At 37.5% G+C, this 20,351-nt stretch overlaps 1 protein-coding gene across 1 annotated transcript; it reads left to right on the top strand.

Moving 5' to 3' along the window:
• The first annotated feature begins 242 nt into the window (after window positions 1-242).
• On the top strand, window positions 243-20,027 carry LOC140164330 (kinetochore protein Nuf2-A-like). The gene is made up of 12 exons (XM_072187606.1): window positions 243-306; window positions 4,229-4,363; window positions 8,219-8,376; window positions 9,402-9,463; window positions 11,212-11,309; window positions 13,009-13,119; window positions 13,687-13,806; window positions 14,847-15,109; window positions 16,410-16,601; window positions 18,169-18,256; window positions 19,008-19,082; window positions 19,777-20,027. Exons 2-12 carry the CDS (start codon window positions 4,253-4,255, stop codon window positions 19,849-19,851), a joined length of 1,353 nt encoding a protein of 450 aa, XP_072043707.1. The 5' UTR covers window positions 243-306; window positions 4,229-4,252; the 3' UTR covers window positions 19,852-20,027.
• Window positions 20,028-20,351: the final 324 nt, after the last annotated feature.

Genomic DNA, 20,351 nt, shown 5'->3' with positions numbered 1-20,351 from the left:
CGATTCCCACCTCTGCCTGTAATTTTTTTTCAAGCCTGGGAAATAATAAGTTTATTTGGCTTCACAACGCTAAATTATTCATGACTTGCCCAACCTGGTGGTGTAAAGTGCTTCCCATAACATATGAATATTAAGCAATAACACAATGGCTAATTTAAATAAGAATGCGTCACATGCAAATGAGGGATTGCCCTCTCCAGGAATTGCTTCATGCCTGTAATCAGCGCCCTCATTTGTTCACGATGAAAACGAGGCTAGCCCGGAAAATACGAAAATTGTACACAACAATTTACGATCAGGAAATTGGTAAGAAATTTCGTATTTCTATATCCGTAAAACCAAAAGAGCCTTAAAATACATTCGTACAATATATCATGAAGTATTATATTTGGCTTTATCAAATGATAATAGCCCTATTTTCATCCAAACGGATGCAGATCCCTTCCAAAATCATTAAAAAAATACGGGTGCAAAATTCTGCTACCATGGCTAGTCCTGCCAGCAAGACTTCAGTCTTTATCATAAACATCTACTGACCTGATCTAGGTACGACGAGTTACAGTTACTGGAACTACTACCATGGCTACCTGGCCTGATATTTACATTAGGCCCTACGGTTTCATTGGTTTTGATAAATTCATCCAAGTGTGTGAAAATATTGGATCCAATCCAACACATCATAATAATGATAAAAAATTAAAATTGGATGCTTTACGCCCAGTTTTTATTGGTCTCGCTATGAGTAATGAGTTTTAAGTTAACATTAAAATATCGGACTCGACTATGTCTCAGAGTACTGACTCAGTCATGCTGCACTGCAGTGCAGACAATGACATGCACTGCATGCAATATTCTAGCACTGCTAGAACTCAAGACGTCGTAGCCTAGGACGTAGCTCGACCAAAAAATATGTAGGTATCGTATGCCAGGTGAATTTAAATTTGCCATCAAACTGCATCATTTTATCATGTTTATATATCAAATTAAAGCCAAGTTGAGTAAAGCTGAAAACCTTTAATTTTGTCATATAGCACTTTCCGTGGCAAAGGTTACATCTTTTCAAAGACCGACTTAGGCGACTTTCATCAAAAAGATTCTTCTAGCAAAATTCCCCAAAACAGCATTTACGGGGTGTTTCTAGATCTTAGTCTCATGACATGATGATACATGTAGCAGCTTTTTTAATGGAACTGCTATCAAAATCCTCTAAAATTCCATGTGATATGTGTGAGTGTCTCGATCATCACCATAAAAAATCATATATTTGGGTCATATTTATGTAGGTTTCCTTGACCGACCTGTTCTTGAAAAAAATTGAAATTTCTATGTAAATATGTAGCCTATTGTGTTTGGTCCCCGATCTAGGCGAATTTCGCTGACTAGCAAATGTGTTACGGTATAACTAAGGTTTGCCTGGCATACCTAAATTATGGGCTCAATGTCAATGACTGTAATGGATCCAATTTTATATCACACTCAGTTGTTAACTACAAATTTCGAACGTTTGAGGACTTGTTCTCCAGCAGTTGTAGCAGGTGCCATCAGGCCATAGGGCTAGGCATGTTCATAAAATTTTGAAATTTAATAATTTCATCTAAAATTGCTTTCATTAAGGGCTGGGGTATGAACGTTTGAACAGTATTTATTTTGGGACATTAGAGCACATCAGACATATCGAATTGCATTCTGAATATGAAGAATGTCATTCTGATATCAAATAATTTTGATTTTTTGAAATTCGCAATTTTTAAATTGCGAATTATTATTAAATACACATTTTATGGCAAATCATTAAAAATTGATATTTTTGATATTTAACAGTACTCGAAGTAAACTTTATAAATCTGATGATTTATACTTGAAGTGTATGTAAGTGGGATGAAAAGCCGACGATCAATTGAAAATTTTGACCTTTCGTATTGAAGATATGGATTTTTTTCCCCAAAACACCCAAAAAATTAGGTCTTTTTTGGGAAAAAATCCATATCTTCAATATGAAAGGTCAAAATTTTCAATTGACCGTCGGCTTTTCCTCCCTGCTACATACACTTTAGGAATATATCATTAGATTTATATAATTTACTTCGAGGACTGGTATATATTAAAACTTTGAAAGATATGAAGTTTTTATAATTTGTCATAAAGTTTGTATTATATTGTGATTTTCAAAAATGAAAATTATTTGATATCAGAAAGACATGCTTCAGTATTCAGAATGCAATTCGATAGGTCTGAGGTGCTCTCATGTCCCACAAAAAATACTGTCGAAACGCATAATAAACGCTCATTTTAGAGCCCTTAAAAAGAGAATCATTTAACTTAAAAAATGAGGGGTCAATCATGTATGTAGGCCTACTATTGACAATGTTTTGAGGAAAAGTATGCTCGCCTGAATGTCCCAAATTTGCATTAAGGGGGTACTACACCCTGGCCAATTTTGTTCCTATTTTTGCATTTCTCAAAAATGATAGCGCATTGGGGACAAGTAAGATATTTATTATAGGGGTAAGGACAGGGCTCGAAATAAGGAGGGCCCAAGGGCCCTCGGCCCCGAAAATCAGCGAGGGCCCACAAAGATATATCCGGCGGGCCCAAATGGCCTGCATAAAATTTGTAGCAATTTGCTCACTTTTTTGTGGGGTTCATAGGTTTTAAACCAATGGCCCAAATTCTGACCCACAAAAATTTGTGAGGGCCCTCAAACATTTAAGATCAAGGGCCCAAATGGCCCTCAGAAATTCTGGCTTATTTCGAGGCCTGGGTAAGGACTACAACTACTGCACTGAAAATTCAGCAACTCAAGGCAAGTAGTTACCGTACCGGTAATTGATTTATTGATCAAATATTGGTTTCCCTCATTTTTTACTGTAACTTCACAACTGGTTTGTGTGCTGAAATAAAATTACCAGTGCAGTAGTTGTAGTCAATGCCCCTATAGATGGTCGCATGTCACAAATAGGTCACCCAAAAATGGAGGGGCCGTAACATGAAAACGCTTTCTTCGCACTTTCTTCCACAGAAAGTTTGGTGTCATTTTGTAGATAATTATGTTCTTTATCAAATACAAAAATCCCCAAGTCAATTAGACAACTACTTTGAGAGTTATACTTCAATATGTAACATGTGTCAATGGAGGGGCCGGGGCGGGTGAGCCGGGGCGGGTGAGCCCCATAGGATTGTACACAAAATTGTGAAAATATGGCAAACTTCAAACCTTTGTATCTTAAAAAGTACAACTAGCATGGACCACAAATTGCACATATATAATCCTGGACTGTAGATCTACCTCATAGTAGATCAACTGTAACAAAAGATGTAACTAATTAATTGCTTAATTGAATGCTAATTAAGACAGTTTTCCCTATATGTTACTGTACAAAGTGTACACGTAATGCTCCGACATTTCTAAATGGCCTATCTCTTGCCTGAGACACCCTACTTATTCAAAAGTACACATATTTTTAAGGAAATTTGATGAGGAATTCAATTATGCTATTAGTTTTAGTGCCAGACATGGAGGAAAAAGTTTGAATTGATAATGTCATACAAATTCTAAAATTATTTTACAATTTTGACCACCCTGTATGTTTAACATAAGAGATACCAAAAGTTTTTCTTCCTAATTTGTTTGAAGGGCCCATGCAATGTCTTTCTGAATCCATATTTATTTTGAGCTACATAGCTTTCAGAAAAAGAAAATATGAGGTTTACCATGACAAGAAAGATGCTAATTTTGTTGATCTTCCACCCTGTATATTTCTTACCCACCCTGTATTATGATGTTATACTTTGTTGATTTGGCATCCTTGTAATATAAGCTTTCCAGAAATATATACTTATAATGGTCTAAAATGTATTCATTAAAAGTTGTGTTGAAGTGAATCATAATTGGTGATATTTTTATCATTTAACATTATGTTACACAAAAGATGACCAATTCATGACATGTGACCAGATATACATACCGGTACCTTACTTGTCACCAATGTGCTCTAATTTTTGAGAAAAAGTCAAAAATAGGCATAAAATTGGGCAGGGGTGTAGTACCCCCTTAAGGTGTGGGATTGTATCTAAATTATCCTAACAAATATCCAATTGCATGCCATTTGCCAAAATGCAAGTTTTTTCATCAAATAATCAATGGTGCAAAATTTTGTTTCCAAGAATCAAAATTGAAACAGCACTGGGGTACAAAATTCTAACCCTGAAGATCCTTTTTTTTTCACAGGAGTAAGACAAAAGGAAAGCAACCATGGCAAATCATTATGGTTTTCCCATTATGTCAATAAATGACATCATCCAGTTTCTTTGTGAAACTTTTCCTGATGACCAATTTGCTGAGGATGACTTCAAGAACCCACAGGTAAGTGCCATTCTGCCAGAGCTTTTCATTTTGGATAATGAATATCTTATAGGATTTCTCAATTGGGTCCAGAGGGTTTTACAAAAAAAATTAATCCCCTATACACCAATCCGACTAGGCCATCACTGCAGGGTCCCCAACGTCATGAACGTAAAACTGTGGTGTCCCAAGGTTGGGGGTTCCTTCCAATTACTTCTTAGTGTGCTAATGCTATGTACCGAATTGTACACAACAGTGATTTTCAATACACAATCATGGATTGATTGAACATATTAAATCGCCTGCACTGGTACATCTGTGGTTCCGATAGAGGGCCAAATACAGTAAACGCTTCTCGGATTGGTATATAGAAGTCATGACTTCAATCTCCCACACAGAGAGTGTAGATTTCAAATTGAGTCACTGATTCAGGTAACCCCATTTGAAATTCACTCTGGTGTAAGCAGGAAGATTTATATCATGTCTTCCATGTGGGTGTGGATATCAACTGGTTTAAGGTCGTGTGCCAAGAATTGGGGGCCAAATGCATTACATACTAAAAAATTGAACAATTTACATGTTTTTGTACTTAAAGGGGGTAACCCTATTGGTTTTGGATATGGATTGTCTTTAAAATTACATAATAATATCAAATATCTCCCCTTTATGCTGCTTTGTGAAAAAACGAGAGCATTTTCAGCGTAAATGTGAATAAATAGCCAAATTTGCAATCCAATACCTTGTATACGTGAATTGCATTCTGGGTAGGCATGCAACAACAACAATTCCCGTTCAGTATGACGAATGCTGACATGCTGCAATGCCGGCCCGTATTGAACGGAAAATTTTGTTTTTTTTGTTTTTTTCGCACCGTTTCAGAAAAAAAAACAAAATATATTTCCCCTTGCAATATGTACATTTCAAATTAATATAAAAAAGTTTGGGTTAAAATGGAGAAAAAACCTTCCGATACCGGGTTTTGAACCGGTACCTCTTGGGTAAAAGAACGGTAGCGCTAGCCAATTGAGCTATTTCACCAACTGAAATAATCAAGGAATTGTTTTAATTATATACGGCGGACCGTCTCCTCAGCACTTAGCGTAGTCTCCTACACAGCCAGTTTGCGTCGGTCTGACACTCGTCGATCCTCAGCTACATACAGTCTGGCCGCGACACTACACTTAGCGTAGTTCGCTTTTTTTCTCTTCCCATGATCCGAAGTAATTTTATTGTTTACAAACTGGTATACCTGTAAAAACCGCTGTGATTCATGATTTCTCCGGAAATACATCGACTTGGAGCGTCAAATTTCAGGATAGTAATGAGAAAAATAGTATCTATTATGTGATACCAAAACCTCATCAACAATGAAAAAAATCGGGGATGATGCTGTTGATCGGGTCACGGACCTTTAAACTGATCTAATTCATAAACTGTTCATCAAAACCCTATAAAATTATATATCACTGTAAAGCTTAAGAGTACCAGGAATGCACACATACAAACAATTGGTCAATATACAGGGTGCCACAAATGTCATATAGGGTGGTAAAGTTGAATTTTGGTTCAAAAAGTATACTTTTTTGTTCCTCTCTATTACATAAACACCTGTTCTGCTAAAACCTTTTTAGATGTGCTAATAACATTGTAGGCTTTCAAAAAAAGCAAACTTGTAATGATGAGTTATGTTGTCTAACTGAGATACAGGGTGTTCAAAAGTCGTACATAATTTTTATGATTTTTATTACACTTTCAATCAAAACTTTTTTCCTCCATGCCTCACACAAAAAACAGTGGCATATTTGAATTCCTCATCAAATTTCCATCCAAAAAATGTAAACTTTTACAGCAGTGGGGTAACTCCTTCAAGAAATATGACCTTCAGAACATTTCGGAGCATAAATGAATAGTTAACACAGTAACGTATCTAGGAAAAGCCTAGAACCCGTGACACAGAATGCAGCACACTTACAACAAATTAACCTAGCTTGGTCAAATTGTAAACTAGACATCAATACCAAAACAATGGTACATAATCCATCTCAATACCTTGCTGGGTTACAAAGTTGCAGTAAAAAATAAATTTGGGAGGCACGAAAAATCAATATTCCCTATACTTTAACACATGCCTCAACCGTAGGCACCTCAACCGTAGGCACCTCCACCCCTGACTCTGCATCGTTTGAATTGCAATATCTCAAAAAGTATATAGTGTGAAGTTTTTACTTTCCACAATTTTAGCTAGATACATTAGCAACAAAATGAGACCAAAACTAGCTCAGTACCCCTCTCCATTCTTGAGATCTGGGACAAAACGTCCCAAATAAAATGGAAAAATGTAACGCCCCCACCTTTTCCTATACCCCAATTCATGACGCACGACCATAACCCAATATATCCTTCTATGCTGATTGCTGATCTACCACCAAAGGTACCGATGGGTGGCTTTGATGTTATGCATGAAATGGATTGCAGATCAATGTTGTGCCAGAGGAATGCTCACAGCCTGAAGCAGTCCTTCGTTTTTAAGGAGCGCAATTGCGCTAACGCTCCTTGGCGCTCCTGAATTCTGATCCTTTAGCGCAATTCACTGCGCTCCTTGCCCTGGACGGAGGCATTGAACTTCATATTGAACTTCATAATAACCTATGCTACACATACCACGGGTCTACACCCCATCAAATGTCAATTGTTCAAATAAATTAAGTACATTTTCGCCCTAATATTCCATCTCCAGTCGCTACGATATATGGTCTCATTTCTGTGTCAGTTTTGGTCCAAAACGTGGTCAGAAACAGGTGCAAAAACATGCGCAAACTCGGCCAATTTCTATCAAATTTTCGTACTTCCAGGGTCCAGACTTCTTAAATTAATGTGTTGTTGATGACGCTAAAACATGTGGTGCCACAATACTACAAAAAAAAAATTTCATTTCGATTTTGCTTTTAAAATTGCTTTTATTCAACGTAACAATAATATTAATAAAGGAAACGTAGATTATTTATGATAAAATAAACTTAAAACATTAAAAACTGAATATTTTCAGGTTGTGATAAATAAGTAAATAAACATTAACTGCATGTCATCAGTCCGCCACGCCTGTAATAAACAAAGTGTGAATTTCATCAAATGGGCCGCCGGCTGGGATTTCCCCATCAAACCATCGTTACGTAAAAAGCATACACAAAGTGCAAGATTTCCTGACATTGCATTTACAAATATTGCAGAATATACTTCAATTCTTAGTAGGTTGGTCAAAATTTTGGGGCTTTTATTATTGAAAAAAATATTTATAAGCATGGAAATTTCTAATTTTCATCATCAACTAATGATTAAATCTCGAAGTTTTGTCTGCGTCCATATACAATAAATGCATGGCAGGGATATGGACGCTAAACGATCTGCCTTCATGTTCAGTTGGGAGCAAATTGAGCTTCTCAGTTCTACCAGGAGTGTAATTGTAAGTGCTCAAAGTTGCGCTCCTGAACAATTCCAGGAGAGCAATTAATTGAGCTCCACTGATTTATTTAAACGAAGGACTGCTGAAGTGTCAGAGCTTTATCCTTGACAGGCAGACTCCCCTAGAATAGTTAGTTGTGAGGGAGGGGTTCAACATTCAAACAATGTTTAATCTTCCCAGCACTCTATGCCAGTTGTACTCTTATTGTGTTCTATTATCTCATAACAGGCATGAACCAATGAAACTAAAAGTTAAGATAAACGACCGCTGTTAAGAATATTGACCAAATAATATGCACATTACACACTACAAGTTCAAGTTCCATTATCATAATTAGTCGTACTGTACTTGTTGCATTTTAATCATTGTTTTTTTCTTTCATTTCTTGGTTCCCTCTCCATTTATTTGTCATTCAGCCTCATCGTACTCAGCAAATATATGGCTTTATGTTAGAGAACACCATTAATGTACCAATGGAGAGGTTTGGTCAGTCACAGTTGCAAGCCAGCCAAGAGCTCATGTATCCAGAGCTGCATGATGACATCTGCCCTGTTATCAACTTGTCCATTGCAGTGTGAGTTACAAAGAAATTTTGTAATTGCTGAATTTAGAGCATACCCTAATAACATTTAAGCAGTACGCCCTGAATTTAGCATTGTACTACCTTGAAGGTACACAGCATGCTTCACCAGGAATTTGCAAAGTAAAGCCTTCATACCACCACAACCATTTAAGGACACTATCAAATTTTCCTTCATGTTAAGAGCTAGTTGCAAGGTGGGGGATTCTGGAGGCCTGTGGTATTTTGTGCTCTCTGGTGTGAAAAAAATATACTGCTAAAGTGGACCAACATGATTTTGGACTGAAGCAAGTGAAAAGAAAGATATTATTAGCTGTTGTAGTGTGACATTAAAATCAATTTTTGCCACATTAACTTGGCTCATGGTTCTGAACACAGATAGCATGAATTTGTGCTCTGAACCATGATCAAAGTGATCATTGCACAAAGTCAATGGGTTGCAAACAGGTGAGCACATTCAGCGTGACTTATTTACTAAACAACAGAGAATACTGTATTTAAAAATGTTTGCCATTTTTTTTTCTTGATATTTTAAGCCAGAGGGAGTAACTTTACTTGCCCCCTGCCCCTGGGTCAGTATGTCATTACCCTCCCCCTGGGTTGGTATGCCATTGTCTGTTTGTAAAATAAACTACATTGTCCTTGTCAGCAAAATAATTAAGGTACCAGTTATGTTTGAAGTACCAGTATATCCTTAACAAAAATCAAAACCAGCAGCCAATACCTGTACCTGATTTTTAAAGACCTCATTTGTTGAAATTGGATGAGCATTACAAAAGAAACAGTGATGCAAGGAAGGAACAAAATAAATCAAAAGTTGTATTTTAATGTTCTAATCAATGGAAAGCACATCGCTAACTTCTTGTTTGAGAATGCTTTGTGTATAAATGAATATGGCATCCAATAGAGCAATTTGTTTAGGATATACAGGGGTGAAAATAAATGCCAGCATTTTGTTAAGACCCATATCACTACACAATTTTGAACTAATTTTTTTAAATTTTTTTTTTAATTTCCAGGTCTCGTTTGATGGGTGCATGTCAGGTGGACGATTTCAAGATCAAAGATTTACTTAATCCAAGTAAGTGTTGTTTTACTAATTACTAAATTGTGTTGTTATATACATTTCATCTTGTCAAAACCAAAAGTTATTTACTGACGTGACAGTTTCGACCATCTTGGGCGATGGCCATCTTCAGAGTGATGTTTTTCTCTCCAACTTTTGTTTTCTGTTGGTGCACCCTCTGTTGGTAAACAGAAGTTGGAGACATCACTCTGAAGATGGCCATCGCCCAGGTTGGTCAAAACTGTCAGGTCAGTAAATAACTTTTGGTTTTGACAAGATGAAATGTATATAATGAGTTTCTACAAACCTAATGAACCCCTTCAAGAATATAAATTGTGACCCGCTCTGACGAAACCCGCCATAAGTCGCACTCAGCCATTTCGAGATACGGCAAGTTAAAGTTGGGAAAGGGGTAAAAAACCTTGCAGATTTTGTTTTTCAGTTTTTATTATTTTTTGATTCTTTATTATGTTTACTTTAACCTACCATACTATTTTGATCGCAAGTAGTCAGTCGTGCAGTGCAATCAAACAAGTTTCTTAGTCTGCAGAGTTGAATTTTTTACTTAACAATTAAGTTTCATGGTCGAGTGTTGGTTTTTCCGAAATTGAATTTGGAGTGAAAAACATCGACATTTAGCCTCTTTCACAGCCGGTTTCTGTTGTTCATAATAAACCGTGAGCCACATGAAGCTTGGGCCCAAGACTAGAAGTAGCCCGGATGTGGGACCGACAGAATAGTTCCCAGCTGTTTGAAACAAGGTGTATGTACAAAACGAGTGAGGAAGAACCTCCAGTGCTCCAGAGAGACTGGTGTAGGGCAGTATTTATTCCACTGCTGAAGAAGGAAAAAGAGTGTGCCAATCACCGGACCATCAGCCTGATTTGACATGCAAGTAAAGTGTTTCTGAGGATCATAAGAGAATGAGGAATAAACTGGAGCAAGAAATATCTGATGAGCAGGCAGGATTTTGTGAAAGGAAAGGGGACTAGGAACCAAATTGTCAACATCAGGAATGTTATTGAGAAATGCAGGGAGCATAGACTTACAGTAAAACTTTTGACTGTGTTAGCCATGCTCAGATGTGGGAAACTATGAAGAAGATTGGTTCCCAATCCATCTTGTAGATCTGATCAGCCTCTTATATGAAGACCAAGAAACTACAGTCAGAACATGTAGTGGGAACACAGATTGGTTCAAGATCGGAAGAGGCTTACGGTAGGGCTGTGCTCTATCAACAAACCTATTTCACAGCCAGCTACTCTGAAGACATCATGAGAACAGCTTTGGAGGGATTTGAAGGTGGAGTGAAGTTTGGCGGTACATGGGTCACTAACCTGAGGTACGCTGATGATACCACCAGTCTAATTTATAGCAACAGAGTAGAGCTGATTGATCTTTTAAAGGGGCATTTCGTGATCCATACCCTCGTCCCCCTACCTTTCACAAAAAAAGTTGAGATTTTTATACCACTGAAAACCTCTGGTTACATAATGTTTATGTACACAAATATTTTTGCAGATTAATTCGTTTAGTAAAGATATTGTCCATCAAGTAAGGGTGTGCAATATCGCGCTAGTTATTGTGAGAAAAATATTAATTATCGCTATGCAATATTTCTTACTGCTTCATATGACCCCCACAATAAACTATAGACTCAACAACTCCCAAATGAGAGCTGAATAAAGTCGCCAATTTCAAATTGGTAGTTAAATGTTACCTTTCTATATAATAAGTTGTGTTGTGTCCATTTGTTTACACAGAGCCAAAGAGGACTATCCGAATGATGAGTGCGATAATCAATTTCTACCGATTTACAGGAGAACGATTTGAAACTTACAACCACATCAAGCAACAGCAGGTATGGTACTTTTGTTGTTGTTGTTGTTGTGCTTTTATTGTTGTTGTTGTTGTTGTGCTTTTATTGTTGTTGTTGTTGTTGTTGTTGTTGTTGTTGTTGTTGTTGTTGTTGTTGTTGCTGTTGTTGTTGTTCAGGAGAACAATTTGAAACTTATAACCACAACAACAGGTATGGTGCTTTTGTTGTTGTTGTTGTTGTTGTTGTTGTTGTTGTTGTTGTTGTTGTTGTTGTTGTTGTTGTTGGTGTTGGTGTTGGTGTTGGTGTTGGTGTTGTTGTTGGTGTTGTTATTGTTGTAGTAAATTTTACTTTTACTCCCTTGATGCACTGGGCAGGGTGTACAAATCATCTGATTATATCACTCATACATAATAAATTCTAGACGGTTTATTCAGTGGCGTACCGTGGCCGCTCCTATCCCGGGGGCTGAAGAAAATTTAATTTTGCCGCCACTTCCTCAACAGCCCGAAAATGTTGACCCAATTTTTTTTTTCGGTGGTTTGAAAAAGTGAAGAGCAAAAAAAAAAATAAATTTTATACTTCAAATTTTTTCTGCCCTAAGTTTTCTTTACTAATTCTTTTTGTCGCCCCTTCTTCTTTTGCCGCCCCTTCTTCTACCGCAACCCCTTCGTTTTGGCCGCCCCCTGCTTTTACCCCGGGGGGCTGGCGCCCCCAAAGCCCCCCCAAATACGCGCATGTTCTTGGTTAATTACCATTTTAATTTTATCATCAAACAATTGTAACCCACAGACAAAGAAAAATTAGGCCTTTTTGTAACATTTATATAATCTGTTGGAATTTATTTCGCGGTATTGCCAGTGCCACTTTCTTTTGTTGTAACGAAATTGCTCACTACCTTGGTATGCACAAAGTGAATAGTTATTGATGACTGCATATCAGTTGTTTAGTGGGTATTGTGAAAAATCTATACATTTTGCTTTGGGACTGAGGATATTCAGATGTCCAAGCAAAAATGTTTAGATTTTTCACAATACCTGATTCAAAGTCATTAACCTTATTCATAATTTTTACTTTTCAAATTTGTTTGATCCTTTCTTCATAATATTTATCATATTTTTCTGAAAACAATATATATAAATTTGTTTCTTTTAATGTTATGTACACGCTCTCCTTCACAGGATCGAGCACTCTTTTTAATGAAAGAAGAAACACAACTTTATGTATAATTTTAACTAAATAGCTGTCATTTTCCATTTAAAAGAAATCAGAATAGCTGATCACCTAGTGAACCAATTACAAAACAATTGAATGTGGAGGTACCCAAAAGGTCTAAAGCAAAATATTTCAAACAAACAGTAAAATAAAAATATAAAGACATTAACACACCACAAACCATGCCAAACCGGTATATAATTATGAGATCTATCAGTCATAAACAACTTGCAATTTTGTTGCATAAACTGTAAGTAATGCTGGACATTTTGCCAGAATCCCATTTCTATCTACTACTAAAGCCCAGATCATTAGATGTAATTCAAAGTATTGTTAACTTTAATTTTAACAACTTTTAGTTATTTATAACCAACATTTGCTTAATAAGCCCGAGCTTGCAACCTTTGACATCTCTATTGTCTAACACTGTTGCCTTCTGCTACTAACTTGAACAGCTCTTGTGTGTTTTGAACGGTGTCAGACCACCAGTATGCAGTGATACATGGTATTTTGTCCTTTTGTCTTGTAGGAAGAGATACTTCAGCAGCATCGGAGCTACAAGCAGAGGATAGATGAAATGAAAGCACGCATAAATCAAATCAAAGCTGAGAGAGCAGAAAAAGATGTTGCCATAGCTGAGGTAAGACTGAATCAAGTCAGGGTGTATATTTTCAGGCTTTTGCAGGATTTCAGGCATTTGTGTCAAATTTTTCCATCATATGAAAATGGAAGTTTATTAGGTAATGGGGAAAAAACCACCCCTTTGCCCATGGACCAGCAGTCCTAAAGCGAGCCCATGTACACCACCCGATAGTCAATCTCTTCTTCTCTCGTGGGTATAGTGGCGCTTTAGAATTCTGTGCATTTTAAAGTGACATTTTAAAGAATTTAATTGAGAACCCTTGATGTAGACAAACCAAATGATTCCACCAAAAAATTCCAGCAAAAAGAAGTTTTGCAAATACTTTCGCACTGGGCAATGGATGGCATAAAAAGAACTAGGTCATGCCTGCGTTATGCTGGGCTATACCAGATCGTTTGGGGAATGATGTGATGATGACATGCATGATTCAATTCTAAAGCCAATCAGAACCCGGCCTCATGTTTACGCCATATTACTGCGCCAAATCAGGCAGTGCGAAAGGTCTTTGCAAATTGGTGTATATATTCATTTAGACAGGAATTGTTTAATTTGTTTATATTTTAGATGGCTGAAAGGGTGGACAAACTGAGTGGTACAATGACTGGATATCAGCAGGAGCAGGCAACACAACAGAGAGATATCCAGATGCTGAAGATGACAACAGCAGAGAAAACAGCTAAAATAGTAAGCAGAAATATTACACATACACACACTCCTACATGTAAATGCAGGCAAATATGGACAGCAGGCCACTACTTGGAACGTTCACTATCCAACAGCGGACACACACATTTTGTGTTTTACTAGCCTTATAGATAAACACAAAAGGCTATTCAGTTGAAATCCATACAACCCCTATGGAAAACATGACCTTAATCTCCCACACAGGGGTGTATATTTCATTTGGAGTCACCTATTCAGGTAAACTAATTTGAAATTCTCACTCCCTGTGTGGAAGATTAATGTCATGAGTCCTGAGATCAAATCATTATCAGAAAGATTTGTAAGTATTTTTGACATGCCTGAAGGGTACGAATAAATTTGGCTTGGGCTACCCTCTTCAAAATTCTGGATATTTTGGAAGGGGTCTTGTAACTTACTTATTTTTTCAGCTATTATCAGTCCACTGCAGGATGAAGGCCTCTATGAAGGGACTTTATATCAGAGCTCCAACTCCTAGGCTGATGGCTTTACTGTGCTACAAAATCAGTCTTTCCGCCTATTTACCCATAGGTGAAGCTATTTAACCCATAGCTGGGGCTTGGTTGATGGGTGCCAGGACATGTCCACACGCCAGTGGGCCAGCACACTGCATCTCTGGAGCCCAATGCTGCTCCGAGATCCCACACAGTTTTGCCTGGGGCTGTTGGGTACCCAGTTACTATATACGAGGGGTCAAATAAGTACATTAAAAAATAATGCAATCCTGTTACAAAGTAGCCTAGATACCAAATTACGTGTCTGGTTTATAATTGGGTCAAAAGAACATTGATATTTTTTGAGAATTAAGAGAAATAACACCCTCCCTCCATAACGACACTTGGATTTTGGGGATTTTCCCTAAAATAATATGGAATCACTTTCAATATAAATGGGGATTGGGGAAAACTTTTCTTATGAGGTGACCCAGGTTTTAAGGTTTCAATTTTAAACAGCACTTCAACAAGAGTTGCAATTGGGATAAACTGTTTTATGTAAACATGATTTTTCAATGTTCTCCACAGGAAAAACTCAAGCTCTCATCTCACAACACCAAAGAAGCAATAGATAAACTGCGTCCTCAGATCATCCAGTCACCAGAACGCATCAAGGCTGACATGGCGCGCATGCACAACGCCATCAGCGCTGGGAAAGCAGCCAAAGATGAAAAAGCCAGAAGATTACAAGAAATTCATGGTCAGAAGGACAGGGGTTCGGTGCTACTAGAAGGGAGTCAGCAGGGAGTCAAATATCTGGCTAATATCATGGCAGAATTGGATAAACAAAAGTGAGTTGGTGCATTGGACCATGTTAACCATTACAGGAGATGCAATCAGGGGCATAGCAAGCAGGTGAACAGGGTGGACGAAGTCCAGGGGCCCTGAGGGTTCACAGGCCCGAGCAAAAGCAAAAATTAAATAAGAGGAATAAAAGAGATGTTAAAAGGGCCCAACACTGCTCCTTGTCCATGGGCCCCAAGGCTCTTGCTACGCCCCTGGATACAATTTCATCGTCATTCATTGTGGGTTTGAGACAAAGGCAGTGTTAAAACCTGAGTGAGAATCCCTTAATCGATTCTTGCATAGATGATTCTAGTAAACTTATTTGCGGGAATCGAAGTTGATTGCCGAGCGTACCACGCTTTTTATGCGCTGCGCTTGTTAACACGCTGTGCGTGTGACGCAAAGAATCGGCCCCCGATGCCACAGATTTGGTTTGTACTTCTAGGTTGAAGCAGTATAGTGTGAATGACTGCCATTTCCCCTGAATTCTACTTCATATGCTAACAGTATCATTTCGATGCTTCCTCACAACACTGCCTCAAACCCATTTTTGGTGAAAATTAGATTAGAGTTTCCAGTGATAACAAAGTCTTACAGCCATATCTAACCTATAAATAAATGCACAGACCTTGTGAAACATATTTCCAACAGGCCTAAGTTGCTAGTGCAACATAGACTCAAAGTGGGATATGAGGTTAAATGAAAATGAGGTAGTGTTGTAACTGGCCAATCAGATTACCGGTCTGTTGCACTGTAGGGACGATTTAATCAGCCAATTAGGACCACACATCAATGTTTATGATGCGTACATGCTAAAACTGTAACCAAGGGCAGTTGTTCTTTGCAAGCAAGTGTAATGAAACGCCTTACTATATGATATGCCGTTTCTATTTGACATAGTTTTAATTATGTTTAGAATGGTGCATCATACACAGAACAAAGCACAGCTTGTGGGTGGCGTACCTGATTGTACGATCTAATTATATGTTTTGTTTGTTTTGATCTTGTTTATTTGTGTGTTTTTGGAGGCAGTGATGCAGTGGCGTAGTTCTGTGAAAAGTATTGCCCAGAACGGGTCGACCCTGCTGGAGCGTAGCCAATGCCTTAATGCTACCTACTCCTAGTGGTTAAAGCAGCATGGTTTGGTTCATACACATGCCCACACACAATGACAGCATGTTGTTATTACATACATGCATGAAAGCATTGATGTCATTACCCTGTGGAAACAAAAAGCACAATAATCCTGTAAGTACAATTTTTCAATTATTTAACTTACTGTATTTTATTTTATTATTTTTTCAGGGAAATGGCAAGTGAGATTGAGAAAATCCGGGACAAACGACAAGGGCAGACAGACGTCCTACATCAGTTGACAGCAAAGGAAGGTCATGTGAACCGGCAAATTGAAAGCCGGCAAGAGAAACTGGCTAAGATGCAAATCCAACATAGAGTGGCTGTAGAAGGGTTGAAGGAAAATATTGTTACAAAAGAAAGGTGAGGGCTCAGTTATTTTTTAAATTTAATTTCTGTCAAGAAGTGATGTCAGAGTTTCCTAATGCATTGTGGATTGGTTTGTTACAAGTGAACTCTTGACCTATCAGGAATATTACTTTTTTAACTTATAAAATATTGCTTAAAATGTTTGACAATGCATTAGAAATTTGATACCGATATTGCTTATTGTGACATTAACTAAATCAGTAGTGATGTAAGGTGTAATTCAGTTGGTGCTAATTCAATACCATATCAAAATTCTAAATCTTGTTAGAAAATAACATAAAGGAGGCATCCTGATCTGCCAGGGAGCACTGAAAAGCACAGGAGAGTACTGTCGCTAAATGTCGCAGTGCCCCCTACTCAGCAAACCTCAAAATAAGTTTACACATAAGTTATATACAATTTAACACAAGAGACAAGAAAAAAATGGCTACAGTGATGGAAAAAATTTTGTGTGAGAAGTTGAAGCTATGAGATGTTGTTTAAAAAAGCCCTGAGTTGTATTTTAAATGAGGTAAATGTGCATGTGACAAGTGAATTCCTAATATCATTATTTATATTTGACCATATGGCTGGAAAGGAAACAAGCAATGAGTTTTTAAATGCAACTGTTTTGGCTGTGATTTCCTGTTTAAAAATGAGACTTCCATGCCGTTCATTTACATTCCACCTACAAAAATAAAAGACATGAGTACTAATTAGACATGAACATGCAAAACATAGATGATCCTGTGCCATATACTGGGGTACCCAAAAAGGTGGCTTTGTTACATTTTGATGTGCAGTTTGGATTTCAAAACACTGTCTCTCGAGTATTCCTTCACTTAGAAGATTCAATTAGGTCTTAAATTGAGGCTAATTTATTCTATATTACTCATGTTTTTATCCTGTTTAAAAATATTTTTCAATTATTTTCTTATGACGTTTGGCATGAAATGTGCCAAGGGTGGCTGAGGATTAGTGGGAGGTGGGTTAGGGGGGGGGATTCATATTGTAAATTTGATTTAAAACCCTTTAAAAATTTGAATCTAGTAAAAAAATGTCTAAATGAACTCCCAGACATCTAAACCAAGTAAATAAATACAGAAGTTCATTTAAAAGATCAATACTTGCTCAGAATGATTGTAAATGTGGAAAAAAGAGTTCGGGTTACATCCTCCCTACTTTGTGATTGTTTTTGCCGCACTCTCTCATTTTTTAACCGATTTCCATAAAAAGGTGTCAAAATGCTCAGAAGGATAAACCACTTCAAATGAGATGTGTAGGTAAAATGTTTGAACCATTTCATTTTTTTACTATGTAACACAAAGGTACCCCAGGTTGTGACACAGGACCAGATATATAAGTCCTTCTGTGATTGAATTTGAGTTCTAAAGTACAGAGTCTTTCCTCGTATGACTGTTCCCCTCTCTGTTGACATAAAATGAGTCTTGTTTTAAAACTTAGATGATGTGTTTTTACTTATGGTTGGTTGGTAGCGTAACACAGTACATAGGCTTACATAGACAAATGGAACAGTTAGTAAGAAAGTGCTTAATATACATTGTTTATATGTTTTCCCCAGTGAACTGACAACGTATCAAAAGAAAGAACAGAAGAAGTGTGAGGGTATGCAGGCAGTGAGAGACAAAATTAGTGTGGTGACACAAGAGGTAGGTGATAGCTTTGCATTTACTAAATGTTGTAAATGATCAGACTAAGGCTGGGATACTTGGGCGGGCTCTCAGGTACCCGCCCATCCCTAAGGTACCCAGGTCTGAATTACTAGATAATTATTAGTCACAACTTACACCAAATGTCATCAAATGTTTACAAGCCTTGACCTGGCATAGGCCTGTAGATTAAGTTGTCATGAAAAGTTCATTGGGACCAAGGAGATGATAAACTACAATCCTGGAAAAAATTTGGCACACTTTGCCTATCTTTTGGTGTACTTCTACCCACGCTCCGCCAGTTCAATGTTAATCAAAGCCATGATGTTGGCATAAACCATCCAACATTGAAAGAATAAGATAGGGAGTGGGGTAGGATGAGATATAGGGGCAGCCTGTCCTTTACATAATTATATTGCATGCATGTTTCACTCGCCACTCCAATTTTGATAGGGCAGGCATATCAATTGTTTAGTACAAGTGTGCCAACTATTTTTTCTAGGATTTAGATCCCTAGCTTTCTAATTAATCATGCTGTGCACACAGTGATATAGTGATATAATGTTGTGAGAAGCTGTGCTTATCATATTTCTAGCTGGCAACCCAATCTTGGTGCTTCTCGTAAGGCAGTTTTCATATCCCGAGTAATCTTGTAGAAAGAACACAATTTATGTTTTGAAGTTAAAAGATAGTTGTAATGAAAATGTCAAAATTTCTTGTATTATCATTACTTTGTGTGTCTATTTTTCAGTTATTAGATAAAGAGAATGAACACAGTGGCGAAATGCAGAGTTTGAAAGATGGCTATGTACATATGTTACAAAAGGTAATTGTCATAAGTGTAAAAAAAATAGATTGTTTGCTTGTTTATAATCACTTTCAGAAGTTGGGTCGGTCGGTCAGAAAAAGTTGTGTTTTTTTTTTTCTTGTTTTTTTTTTCAGGTCGTTGATCTTGTGCGTGGCATGCGAGGGGTCAGAGGGTCAAATCCCAGGGGTGCCAAGTGACTTCTTTGTTCATCTTCTCTCCTTTTTTCGTTTGTTTTTCCCCTTCCAATAGCATAAAAAACATGGGTTTCGGTTAGGGTTAGTTAATATGTTTTTCCTAGATTAATGCCTCCTTAACCCTAACCGAACAGAAACTCACTAAAGCTCACTATGAAAACCATGGGTTCGGTTAGGGTTAACAATTTAAGTGTATGAAGTCAAAATCATCACAACTCTGTGTGGGAATATTTACATACCACCCCTGGGGAAAAATGTCACGCCCCAGGGTGTTTATTAGGAAACAATATGGTAATTATTTTATTTAGAAATTTCAAATTTAGTTGTGCATGTGCATTGAAAAGGGAGCGCTTAGACAGTTGTTGCCTGAAAATTCCATGGAGCGCTCATTAGGGGAAGTAAAATACAGTCAGCCATGATAAAAATAGTAATATAACTGGTGTTATTGGTTTTATGTGGCTACATGTAAAGTATTATAATCTTGCCTAATTGTTGCATTTATGTTTGTATCTTTACAGCTTGATGATTATCATGCAGAGTTAGCCATCAACTGGGAACAGACAGATCCTCGTAAGATCCTGGGCACAAAATAAGATTTGGATGCATGATGGCAGAATTGCAGCGAAAGGCTTAATGTAGTTGCTAACAGGTGATATTAGTGTGGTAACTGATTCTGAGGCAGATACATGTTTGCATTAATGCTTTTCTTGATGCTTGTATCGCTGGCATACAGGACAAGTAAAAAGCGCAAATAGAATTGTGGCGCCAACCAAACTCCAATATCCGTTCTGAAATAAAGCTGTCTGAAAAGCAAGTGCTTCTTTTGCAAAGAACTGCAAACTGGTCAGAACAGTCATCGTGAAAAAATAATACCGCTATAATATCCTGCTGTTATATTCCAGGCATTCCTACTCCCTGTTATAGTATGCATGCCTTCCTCAAGGCAGTAAAGTAAAATTAAAGTTTGAATAGAGGCCGTCAGCGTGACGTCATATGCCGCCATCTTGTGGGTACACGCTGTGATGGTCGTTCATCTAAATGCGTGAACAGCAAAATCACGTTGATGTGTGATAACAGCTGCGTGGCAAGCTGC

Source organism: Amphiura filiformis, chromosome 11 (genome assembly GCF_039555335.1).
Source record: "Amphiura filiformis chromosome 11, Afil_fr2py, whole genome shotgun sequence".
Classification (NCBI taxonomy): domain Eukaryota; kingdom Metazoa; phylum Echinodermata; class Ophiuroidea; order Amphilepidida; family Amphiuridae; genus Amphiura; species Amphiura filiformis.
Note: the sequence above shows the minus strand (reverse complement) of the source record. Positions and strands in the feature narration are given on the sequence as shown.

What these genes read in the sequence shown, in the direction of transcription:
- LOC140164330 (XM_072187606.1), top strand. Translation starts at nt 4,253, where the DNA reads ATGGCAAATCATTATGGTTTTCCCATTATGTCAATAAATGACATCATC. An exon ending in AATATTGTTACAAAAGAAAG is followed by an intron (nt 16,602 to 18,168) that starts GTGAGGGCTCAG and finishes TGTTTTCCCCAG; the next exon opens with TGAACTGACAACGTATCAAA. An exon ending in TTAGTGTGGTGACACAAGAG is followed by an intron (nt 18,257 to 19,007) that starts GTAGGTGATAGC and finishes TCTATTTTTCAG; the next exon opens with TTATTAGATAAAGAGAATGA.